The 13,026-nt window shown below is 31.8% G+C and overlaps 1 protein-coding gene across 19 annotated transcripts in view; it reads left to right on the top strand.

Moving 5' to 3' along the window:
* Nucleotides 1-2,611, top strand: part of LOC114274607 (vacuolar protein sorting-associated protein, putative (DUF1162)) — a 71,167-nt gene extending 68,556 nt beyond the window's left edge. For 9 of the 19 annotated variants that reach the window (XR_014328147.1, XR_014328155.1, XR_014328144.1 and 6 more), the window contains 4 exons: nt 27-149; nt 735-818; nt 1,282-1,422; nt 2,131-2,611. Coding sequence is in view for 3 of the 19 variants with exons in the window: in XM_028216570.2 (XP_028072371.2) it covers nt 27-149; nt 735-818; nt 1,282-1,422; nt 2,131-2,472 (690 nt within the window). In the remaining 16 variants the exon portion in view is untranslated. Of the gene's footprint in view, nt 1-26; nt 150-683; nt 819-1,281; nt 1,423-2,130 lie in introns of those variants that run through there. The other 10 variants (XR_014328143.1, XR_014328141.1, XR_014328145.1 and 7 more) reach the window with 3 other exon arrangements.
* The last annotated feature ends 10,415 nt before the right edge of the window (nt 2,612-13,026 follow it).

Raw genomic sequence — 13,026 nt, 5'->3', positions numbered from 1 at the left:
AAATGGATGTCCATGATTTTCTTCAGGTGACTGGTTTCCACCAAGGAATATTGAAGTTGGCTATGGAACCATCAGTACTGGGTGCTGCTTTTATGGAAGGTGGCCCAGATCGAAAAATTTTACTCGATCAAAGTCCTGGGATTGATGAGGTATATATATACCCATATATATGTACTTACTTTTGGGTCTAGTCTTTCTTGTGAGTTGAGTTTGTAATTTGTTTCCTTTCTCTTGTGTATGTCTTGTAATGTTCTCACCTCAATCATTCTATTCTTCTGCATACTTCAGTTTCTTGCAAATGTAAAGTATAGCAAAAAACTGTTTTTGTCGTCCAGTTGATCCTCTTCTTCTGAAATTGCTAATAAATTCACAAGGCTGTTGTCATATACGATAAAAGGGCACTAATTTGTTAATCGAGTTGATTGGAGTGATGTTGATGTTGGGGGTAGAATTGCAAAATATTATGAGCTGAAAGGCTGGTCACATGTCCAGGGCCTGGGAGCTACTTGGAGCTAGTCTTTCTTAGCCTCTTTTGATGTGTCTTGAGCATTGTTGTGTAACTTTCGTTTTTGGTAATAAAAAGGTTACTGGCCCAAAAAAGTTCACAGTTTATATGTACGTTCATTTATTTGCGTCTTTTATTTTTGCTAGTTGTAATGTTACCGTGACATTTTTCTATATAGCAGGTGTAAAATATAAAATCAGGCAGTAATTTTCTAATTGGGAAAATGCAGCTATATATTGAAGGGTACCTGCAAGCTATGTTAGATACAATATATAAACAAGAATATCTGAGAGTCAGAGTTGTTGACAACCAGGTGACTTCTTTTTTGTCTTTAATGATCAGTTATTGTATTATCTCAACCATTTTATTATGAGAAAACAAAGCACGAGTAAAATCAACACCGCATATAGAAGATAATTTTGCAAGTTTGATATTTGTTTAAATTCTTTTTTTGGGGGGTGCGGTGAAAGCTATCAATTATTTGATACATTCACCATCTTGCCACATAAGACTTGAAGTATGACACAGTTTGTGTTGTGTCTAGGTTTGCCACTATGACACTAGAATAAGTTTCTGCGCTCAAAATTCGAATAAATATTTGTATTATGGTTGATGTGAAATTCACTTGCAAATCATCTTTTTTGGAGTAGCAGAAATCTTTGATGATGGCAATCATCAGTTTGAAAAAAGACTCATTTAATATATGCTCGTTTGTTAGACCCTTGCTAAATTTGTTGTTCGAGTTATGAGTGTTCATGCATAACCATTCTCCACAGGTTTTGCTCAAAAGCCTGCCCCCAAACAGTTCCCTTATAGAGGAGATCATGGACCGTGTGAAGCGCTTCCTTGTAAGCAAGGCATTGTTGAAAGGAGATTCTTCAACTTCTCAGCCTTTACGCCACCGTCGTGGAGATAGTGTATGTGATTGCTTTGTTTCATTTGCAGTTCTTCTTTACTTAGAAAGATCTGCTTCGCAGGATTACCGTACAAGTTTGATCACCGCCTCAGTGGTGGTTTCTCATCACATTTGAAAGTTTTGACATAGAATATATAACATGTAGTGTAGTAGTTGCATCATCTTGCTTTCTGTTCTCATGCGTGTTAGTTTGGTACCAACTTGCTTGGTTGGTAAAGTTGAATAGAAACTTATTCCTAACTTGCTTAGTTAGTAAAGTTGAATAAAAACTTATTCCGAACTAAGGTTTCTATGTTACCTAGAACCAGGATTGTTCCACCATGTGGAGCAGGAATGGGAATGTAGTATGTCACATGCTTTAAAATGTGATACGACGGTTGGACTAATATTCTAGACCAATTTTTTGAACAATTAGAAATTCAATAAAAATATTGTCTATTTTAGTTTATTACAGTTGATTTTTTCGTTCTTAGGAAACTTTATGGAAAAAAATAGTAACGAAGTATGGGAATCATTTTAGATTGCTAAATTCACCGTTTTAGAATGTTAGTATAACGTGTTTTGGAACGTGCATACCAATATGTAAATTGCTAGGTATGAGTGTTTTCTCTAACACATTTACTCACCTTATTGGAAATACTTAAGATACCATTTGACCCTATAACCATAAACCGAACGTATTTCTAATATATGCATAATTTTCTTACAGGAGTGGAAAGTTGGGCCGACAGTGCTGACTTTGTGTGAACACCTCTTTGTGAGTTTTGCTATCCGAATACTGAGAAAGCAAGTGGGTAAGTTTATTGCAGGAATGAAGTTGAAGAAAAAAGTTGTGGGCGATGATAAGAAAGCCATTGTACCGGCATCCACATCACTAGGACAGAAGATGAAGCTTTCCTGGAAGTGGGGAATTGGCAAGTTTGTGTTTTCTGGTATACTTGCTTACATTGATGGACGATTATGCCGCAATATTCCTCATCCTGTAGCAAGAAGGATTGTGAGTGGTTTTTTGTTAAGTTTTCTTGACGAAAATAAAAATGACGATAAATGAACGTATACTAAGGTTTTTGGGTCTCTGATTCTAGGACTGTAAGTATGACACAGTCGTATTAAGATGTATTAGTATGGAATTTTTGTAAATAAATTTTATTTGTATAGCATTATGCTTTCACAAAATGTGAATTGCAGCAGTGAAGGCTCAAGTGGAAATTCTCTCTCTCTCTCTCTCTCTCTCTCTCTCTCTCTCTCTCTCACACACACACACACACACACACACACAAGAAGAGGATGAAAAAATATAGAATAAGAAACATGTTATGCTATTTTATCACCATTCAACTGGATTAGAGTTCGATTTCTGACTTTCTAAGTTGTGGGCAAAGCTTTGTTGTCGGAGGAGCCACAGAAATATAATGGCTTTGTGCTGAATTGCTTTTGCATTAACTCTATATTTTATTTTTTCTTTTTCTTTTTGCCCTATAATGGGGTAAACCCCGACTAAACCCAATACCCAATGCAAAGGGCTCTCTTCACATGAGACTGGTAAATCTTGGGCTATGCTGTTGAGCGTGGCTCAAAGGGGATTAATGGCACTCAATGGGAGTCAAACTTTTCACTTAATGCGTCAGGAGACATCGAGGGTCAAGTTACTGACCACTAAGCCAACTCTTATAACTCGTTTGGATTAGGTAATTTGGAGAAAGAAAAGAAATGCACTTTTCTTAGTCTACATTTGCTTGTTTAGATAAGTGAAGAGGAAAGAAATAGAGAGAAATGAGAAAGAAAGTAATTTCATTTTGAATTTGTTTAAAAGTCGAACAATTTGTAGAGAAAATAAATAAAGTAAGGGGATATTAATAGCATCCCATTTTTTTCCTTTGCATTTTAATATTTTTTATATTACAATTTTATCTTAACATACAATTTTAATTTTGTCCTCATCCCTTTCCTCTCAAAACTCTTAATCCTAATCCTCTCCATTAACAAGTCCCAGCTCTGGCCACCAACAACCCTCAACTCCAGCACCGTCCCCGCCACCACCTAGACAACCCCATCCCAGTTCTCACACTTCACTCTACCCCTCATCTCCTTCTCTCTCGACACCCTTACTCCCTTTTCAACTAAACTCAATTTGCATAAGTGAAGTTTTTTCTGACTAGATCTAGGTCTAGATCTAAATCTAGCAATCCCAATATAGTGAGACAAATGGAGCATGACAATGTTAGCTTAGAGAAGGTTCACAGCTTGGAGGAGATTCATCTCGTAGTGGTAAGTTCTTGCACACACAAAAAAAAAAAAAAAGATTCAACATTTGTTCAATATTGAACTCTCGAACATATATCCAAAAAGTGGCAAACTCCAATCGAATTAGAGGCAACAATTCAGCATGGTCTAACCAAATAGGTTTATTCAACCAAATAGTTCCGATCATAGATCAAAAGTTCGGCACAAAGGTTCATGAGGTCGAGATTAATGAAGAAAATTCAAAATAACCATACTTAAATCCAACAATAAATTTATACCAAGAAGGTGAGTTGAAAGGTAGAAAGGTGGCGTTGGAGAAGGTGAGAGGCAGGGAAGGAGGAAGATGGTTAGCATCAAAGATGGTAAGGTTGTCGGCGATGGGAGGCTACTAGCGATTGATGAGCTACTAAAAGAAGAGTTACCAGGGGTGGGGAGTCTAAAGAAGAAGGGCATATTTGGAATTAAGGTTGAGGTCAAAAGAAAAAGAAGTGGGGAACCATTTAGGTGGGTAGGGGCCAAAGAAATGGAAGATTCAAAAAAAAAAAAAATGGAATATTATCAACAACGCTTAAATAAAATAATAATTTTTTATTTTTATTTTATAACACTAAAACTTCCCTTCTAGATATGAAGTAAATAAATAACACCTATAAAATAATATTTTGACAATATAACATGAAACAATTTATTTATTCATCATTTTATATAATTGAATTAGACAAGATAGAAAAATATCTTCATTATTATTATTATTATTATTATTATTATTGTTATTTCATTTATCCAAACAATGAGAGAAATCACATGTTTTTTTTTTCCATTTTCTTTTCTCTTATAACTTATGTAATATTTTTTTTCCTCCCTTAACTTCCCAAACATAATGTTAGGGGGCTTTTCCCATATTAAGCCTCTTTTGCATCTTATTTTCCAAACTAGGCCTGGTTTGGATGGATTTCCCAAACTAGACTAAAGCGTTATTACAAATCGCGCTTTCACTGTTTGGAGCCCAAAATTTGATGAATAGTGAAAACACTATTTAAAAACGCACTTTTGATTAAGAAAGCGCTATTCCAAATCACGTTTTTACCATGAAAAAATTTTCTGAAGAAAATGCTATTTGAAATAGCGCTTTCACTGTGCATATGACGAAATTGCGGTTCCAAACCACGCTTTCACTGTGCGTATCTGTTTTCTTAAGAAAATGTTTATAATATATTAAAATGTGATCAACATAAAACATAAGTGTTTTGTAGCACAAATGGTAGTGCACTTGTTTTGCCACCACAGTGGTGTGGGTTCAATCTGCGGGTGCGGGAGTTGCTATCTTTCAATTAAGTTCAACTCTTTTTTTTTTTTTTCCTTCCACTCACTCTATACTTTATATATTTATTATGTAATTTTTTTATCAAAAAAAAGTAAAGTGTTTGTTTGATTAACTAAAAATCAACTCTATAAAATACAATTTTTTTAAAAATGTCAACATGATTGTTTAAAAAGTATTCAGTGTATTTGGTTTGAATTTTTTCGATCTAGTTATTTGAAAATTGAGTTTTTTTATTTTCGTATTTTTTTTTGTTTTTAGTGAATATTTTTAAAATTTTAAACATTTTTTTTTTACTTTTTTAGATGCACTTTAGTTAGATGTATCTAAAAAGTAAAAAAATTGTGAAAAAATATTTTAAAAAATTAATAAATACATAAAAATACAAACAATGTACTGAAAAAATATTTTTGTATTTTTAGTATCTTTTCAGCAAATTATCATTTTTTTCAGCAAAATGTACTCAAAAAAATATGCACGGTGAAAGCGTACTCAAAAAATATTTTTTCAGCAAAATGTACGCTTTTAAAATGTACTAAAATATTTTAAAAGCGTACATTTTTTTATTTTTTCATAAATATATAAAGTATAGAGTGAGTGAAAAAATACAAAAATACAAAAAATATACTGAAAAAATTAATACAAAATATTAATTTTTTCAACAAAATGTACTAAAAAATGTATTAATATTTAAAATTAATATTTTGTATTAATTTTTTCAGTATATTTTTTGTATTTTTGTATTTTTTCACTCACTCTATACTTTATATATTTATGAAAAAATAAAAAAAATGTACGCTTTTAAAATAGTAATTGTAAGTTAGTTAAAAGTTTTAATTAAATGTTTTCTTTCTTTTGTTTTGAATGAAATGTTTATTCCAGATTTGTTCAAATAATTATCCTTTTGATTTCGTAATCCATCTCCTTCATTCGTATGTGCTGCTTCCGCCTTTTGGTATCAGAACCAAGTGATGTTGTATCCTGTTTCTAACTGTTTTGCTACTTCTACTCAATCTTCTTTATTGTTTATTTGATTAATCTTGTTTTCAGTTCATCTTAATCACCCACACGATCCGTCTGTTCTATCCACCTAGCTTAAGTCACTCACTTTCGTCCCTGTCCTAAGTAAGTCCTTAGTGTTAGGCTGTGTTGGACTTCGGGGTCTTCCGAATAGGGTATACTAGGTATGTGATAAAACTGACAAGAATAGGGTATGTATTAAGATATCTGTAAAACTGATTAACTAAACAGAACAATGAGTCGATTATTTAGAAGTAACTCATCAGTGAGTTCTAGGTCAACCACTTTGCCCTCAATACCTAATCAAGGATTAGTAATTAATGAAGAAGATGTTGAAATACAAAATGATAAATTCGATGCTGGATGGAATATACCCAAACTGCCAATTAAAGAAATTTATAAAACTACGTTTTTACAGAATGTTTTTAAAGTTGCTCTCCATGTTAAAACTATTGAACAAGTTTATGCTTTAGAAAAACCTAGGGAAACCTGCCAATTATTTGATAAAAAATTAATCAAAAGACATTTAAATAATGGTTATAATTTTATGCATATTGGCTTAATTCAAGTTGGTATAAATCCATTAACAATGGTAGGCAAAAACACTTCTGTTTTATTATGTTTAAGAGATGCTCGCTTTCTTAATTACAACGATAGTTTAATGGGTATGATGGAAACTGGTCTTCATAAAGGTCCAGTACATTTTAATTGTTTTCCTCATTTTACACTTAGTTTACGCGATCCACATATTCTCGAAGCATTAACATTAAACATCCAATTACATGGTTCATTCACTGAAATGTTGGAAAAAGTTCATAATATTGCTTTAATTTACCGTGTTCATTATAAATGCATGCAAACTAATTTAAATGTTCACGCTTTACACAAAAGCCCCAAAGATAAAACTTTATTGATTCAAAGCAGTAGTAGTAATGAATCCAATATTAATGTTCCTCAAATGATTGAATGGAAGAATATAGATTTACCTGATCAATGGGTTACTGTTAATGAAAATTACAAACACAATCAACAACAATCCTCAATTCAAGATATTCAACAATACAATGATGGTTCTGTCCGAATTAAATTTAATAGAAGTCAATCCTCTAGGCATAGTACTTCTAGTGTCCCTACTGAAATTACAACTGAAGATGAAATATTTAATACTCCTTTATTTCGCAAAAATAGTCAAATACATCTTGGTCAAACTAACCAAACTTCCAAAAATAAATTAAAAGGCATTGATAATTCTACCACTTCCCAGATTAGTAAACCTGTTTATACTACTCCCACACATTTACCAGAAGAAGACATTGCTTCTAATACTTCTCCAACTCAAACTGATTTCGAAAAATTTATACCACTAGTGAATCCCCAACTAATGACAATCAAAAAAGATTTTACTCCTGATTTAGATAAATTACTTATTGACTTTAGATCCAAAGACAATAGGACTAAAAGACATGCTTATCGTGCTAAATATGATTCTGCTCAACAATCCAGAATAACTAGAAAATGGTATGATTTTATGGTTCAATATGGTTTTGAATTATCGTTCTTTGACTATATGGATCACTATTACAAAAAGATCAACACAATCACCAAACATAAATGGAAAACTTCTCCTAATACTTCTGTTAGCTCTAATCATCATCCATTAGAAAATATAATTATTGATCATCAAGGTTCTGAAGTTCCAGCCTCTCCTTTTAAATTGCCTGGCACTGACCCTGAAATTAAAAAAGTTATTGAACAAAATAATTATACTAATCAATTTCTAAAAACCATTGGTAAACAATTAGATAAACTAGAAACTAATTTAGAAGACCAATCTGCAAAAACTACTAAACCCTTAGATCACCCTTTACTTAATCTCCCTAGTCATCGTTCTAAACGAACTAGCCTAATTACTAATGATCAATCTACTGTCAAGGCTATTGAACATTTGTTTGCTAAATTAACTCCTAATGATACTTCTATATCCAAAGATAAAGGACTTACTGTTTTAAATCAACAATCTATTACCGACACTATTTTTCAATCTGAAACCGAAACTACTGATAATGACATAGATCATTTAGCCCAACAATTTCAATCTTCTAATCTTAATAAAATTCATTATCCCAAAGTTAATCCACAAACTACCAAAAACTGGTATTCTCAACCTACTCCACCTGACCTCCAATTTGAAGAAACTAACCTTAATAATCAATTTTCTGTTTCTGCTAAAAAATAATACGAATGGAATATTGATGGTCTCAGTGAAGATCAAATCCTTCAAAAATTAAATCATTTATCTATGGTTGCAAATAGTTATCTCAGTAATTATCCCCAATATTCTCAACCCGAAATTGTTTCCTTAATTACCTCTGGTTTTACTGGTACGCTCAAATCTTGGTGGGAAAAATACCTTAATGAAGAACAACGTGACTCAATCATTTATGCTAATCAAACTGATGAAAATGGTCTACCTATTTTTTATGAAACTATTGGATGTTGTCACCCTGACGGAATCAATCAATTAATCTATACAATAGTCCGACATTTTATTGGTACCCCTACAAATATATATTCTCGCATACATGATCAACTTAGTAATCTTACCTGTCCAATCTTAAGTGATTTTAGATGGTATAAGGACGTATTTACCTCTCGAGTTATGTTAAGAGAAGACTGTACTAAATCATTTTGGAAAGAAAAATTTATTAATGGATTACCAAGCTTATTTGCTCACAAAATTCGAGATGTTCTTAGTCAACCTACTGGTATTATTGAATATGATAATTTAACATATGGTGATATAATTAGTGTTATTCAAAAAGAAGGTTTAAAAATGTGTATTGATCTTAAACTTACTCAAAAAGCTAATAAAGATAAACACAAAACTAAATATGAATTAGGCAATTTCTGTGAACAATATGGTTTACCTCCTGTTGCACCCTCTCGTAGGAAATCACACAAATATTCCAAACATAAAAATAAATCATCATACAAATATTCTAATAAATATAAAAAGAATTATTCACCTTCTAAATCAAATGATAAATTCTATACTAAACCAAAAAAGAAATATTATAAGTCCAAAACACATCCAAAATCTAAAAATATCAAAGATGTTACCTATTATAACTGTGGTCAAAAAGGTCATTATTCAAATAAATGTAAAGAAAAACAAAATTAAAAGATCGAGTTAATCAACTTCAAATTGATGACAATTCCAAAAATCAATTATATGAAATTTTTCAATTAAATCAATCTACTAGTAGTTCCTCTTCTTCTGATCATCCCAATACTTCATCCGATTACCAATCACCTAGTGATGATTCTGGTAACAATATTAATATAGGATGCAATGATGTTTGTTGTAAACCAGTTAAACAAATTACTGTTCTTACCAAAAACACTCAAGAAGAATCTGCTCTTATTGACCTAATTAGTAAACTAGATGATCCAAAATTAAAACAAAAATATATTGATAAACTAAAATCTTTATTAATTCATTCCGATGCTAAACCAAAGTTTGATAAACCAATAATTAGTCTATCCAAAACCTTAGATAGATTTAAAAATAAACAAAAAGAAATTACCCTACAAGATTTACAACAAGAAATCAATCACATTAAACAAACAATTAAAGAATTACAAAATAAAGATAAAAAATTAGAAGACGAAATTATTACTTTAAAACTTAATAAAAGTCTAGATAATTTCCAAAATAATGATCAAGAATCTCCCAATGAATCTGAACATGATTCTGATCCCACTAATCCTGATAAATTGATATTTGATAACCGATCACACCAATCTCAATCCAACAATCCTGAAGAAAAAAGGTTAAGTCTAATTAATAAACTTTATATTCAAAAATGGTATTCTAAAATCAAAATAATTATCAATGATTTTGAATTAGAATTAATTGTTTCAATTGATACTGGTGCTGATTTAAATTGTATCCAAGAAGGTTTACTTCCTACTACATATTATGAAAAATGTCAAGAGAAATTAACTTCTGCTAATGGTAGTAAAATGCATATCAAATATAAATTACCTAAAGTTCATGTTTGCCAAGATAATGTATGTTTTAAAACCGCCTTTGTTTTAGTTACAAATATGACTGATAAAATTATTTTAGGATCCCCATTTATATATTTATTATATCCATTTACTACATCTAGTACAGGAATAACTATCCATGTTTTAGGTCAACCTGTTACATTTAAATTTTTATCTCCTCCTGAAATGTTAGCTCTAAATCAATTAAAAGATTGTTCTATCTCTCATACAATTAGTCGCTTAACTCGGCATATAAATTTTCTTAAAGAAGAAATTAATTATAAACGCATTGACCAACAATTAACTGATCCAGTTATTATTTCTCAAATCAATGATTTCAAATTAAAACTTGAATCCACTGTTTGTTCTACCTTACCTACTGCATTTTGGCATAGGAAAAAGCATGTAGTTACTTTACCTTATATTAAGAATTTTGACGAACGACAAATTCCTACTAAATCCAGACCAATTCAAATGAATCATGAGTTACTTGAAATGTGTAAAAAAGAAATTAATGAATTATTAAACAATTGTATCATTAGTCCCAGTAAGTCACCATGGTCTTACCCTGCTTTTTATATTAACAAAAATGCTGAATTAGAAAGAGATGTCCCTCGCTTAGTTATTAATTATAAACCCTTAAATGCTATCCTAGAATGGATTAGGTATCCTATACCTAATAAAAAAGATTTAATCAAACGACTTAGTCAAGCTGTTATTTTTAGTAAATTTGATTTGAAAAGTGGTTTTTGGAAAATTTAAATTCATCCGAAAGATAGATATAAAACTGCATTTAACACGCCTTTTGGCCAATATCAATGAAATGTCATGCCATTTGGATTAAAAAATGCTCCTAGTGAATTTCAACATATCATGAATGACATATTCAACCCATTTAGTCATTTTTCAATTGTTTACATTGATGACATATTAATTTTTTCAAAATCAATTAGTGAACATTGGAAACATTTAACTGCTTTCTTTTACACAATTAAAAGTCATGGTCTTGTCATATCTGCTCCTAAAATTAAATTATTTCAAACTAAAGTTAGATTCTTAGGCTATGATATTCATCACAATACTATTTTACCCATTAGTAGATCCATTGAATTTGCGTCCAAATTCCCTGATGAAATCCTAGATAAAACCCAATTACAAAGGTTTTTAGGTTCCCTCAACTACATTGCTGAATTTTACAAAGATCTTAGAAAAACTTGTCAACCTCTGTTTGATAGATTAAAGGATAATCCTCCACCTTGGTCTTCTGTTCATACTTCCATTGTTCAACAAGTCAAACAATATGTTAAGTCTCTCCCTTGTCTTGGTATTCCTACTGAAAATTCATTCAAAATCATTCAAACTGATGCCTCCGACATTGGTTATGGTGGCATTCTTCTTCAGAAAGTTACTCCTCAATCATCTGAACAAATTGTTCGTTATCATTCTGGTGTCTGAAATAAAGCACAATTAAATTATAGTACTATTAAAAAAGAAATTTTATCTACTGTCTTATGTATTCAAAAATTTCAAGATGACATTTTAAATCAAAAATTTTTACTTCGTGTTGATTGCAAATCTGCTAAATATGTTTTGGAAAAAGATGTTCAAAACCTTACTAGTAAACAAATTTTTGCCCGTTGGCAATCTATTTTAAGCATTTTTGATTTTGATATTGCCTATATACCTGGTAGTCAAAATTCCCTGCCTGATTTTCTTACCCGGGAATTTTTACAGGGGGTTAAGGGATGATTGCACCATTTATTTCTTACCATAAAACCTGCATTACCTATTTCAAAACCCAAATTAAACAACTTACCCATCGTATTCACCGCCTCAAATTAGCCCGACCAACCACCAAAAGAGCCCAATATATCAATTACCATCAAATTCAAGCCCGTCGCAATTTACTTGCTCACAACTACAACTGTTTACATCGTCATCAAGATTATTTAGATCTCCTTTCTGGTTGCTAATCATTGTTTCTTGTTTAAACAGATATCTCGCCCAAGGCCTCCTTCCAAGGCTTTGGTCCCATCTTCCAGTAAACCTAATCAACTTATTGTCCCTCCTCCTTTGGAGTCAGTCACCCAATCTCATTCACTTGAAATGGTCAACCGTTACCAAACTCTTGGTAACACCTATCGTCCTGATTACTCATCTGCGTTGGCTTCAGATCCTTTTGCATCTAGCCACTCAGTTTCAGTTACTCCATTCCCAGTTAACCCCTTTAAACCATCCCGATCTAAGTACACCAATTCACATGTTACTAACCTGTTCTACAAAGAACCCAGTCACCCAAAAAATCAAACCATCAATGAAATTGCTAAATTCCATTTTGGCTCTGGATGCCATTTCATCCTTTCACATCCAGAGAAAACCCTTTCCTATTACAAAGACATTCTACTCCATCACCATTCAATTTTGATCAAACCAATCCAGGATCGAACCTATGCTTACAAGATCCTATATCATTCAATTTATATTCACAATATTGTTTCCATGGCTGAATGGGGTAATCCTAACCAGCCTCATGATTTACTTGGTTATCCCATTCAATATAATTACCATGATTACGTTGATACTTGGTTCAAGATTTTCTTGTACCAAAATGAAACTTTCAGTCATTCTTGGTTCATATCATTTGATCAAAAATTCAAATCTGAAATACCTACCTGGTTTCTGAGATGGTGGACTCACTATGGCGCCATTTCAGATATCCTCCCTGATGATCTCCATGGAATAGTTAATTATTTTGCCTCTGTTTATCCATTTACTACTCACCAAAGACAATTTCCATTATTGCTAATTTTTATATCCAAATACAAAATTTCATGGATATTTAAATGGCAATATGGGCTTGATGATAACATCATCATTCGCCAACACACAGTCAAATGATGGGTCAAGTTCAATGTGCCCAGAATTCTTGAAATTGTTCAGGAAGAATTCCCGCCTAATCAGTGTGCT

This window comes from Camellia sinensis, chromosome 4, assembly GCF_055761805.1.
Source record: "Camellia sinensis isolate YWXY chromosome 4, ASM5576180v1, whole genome shotgun sequence".
Lineage (NCBI taxonomy): Eukaryota > Viridiplantae > Streptophyta > Magnoliopsida > Ericales > Theaceae > Camellia > Camellia sinensis.
This window is presented reverse-complemented; position numbering and strand designations above follow the sequence as displayed.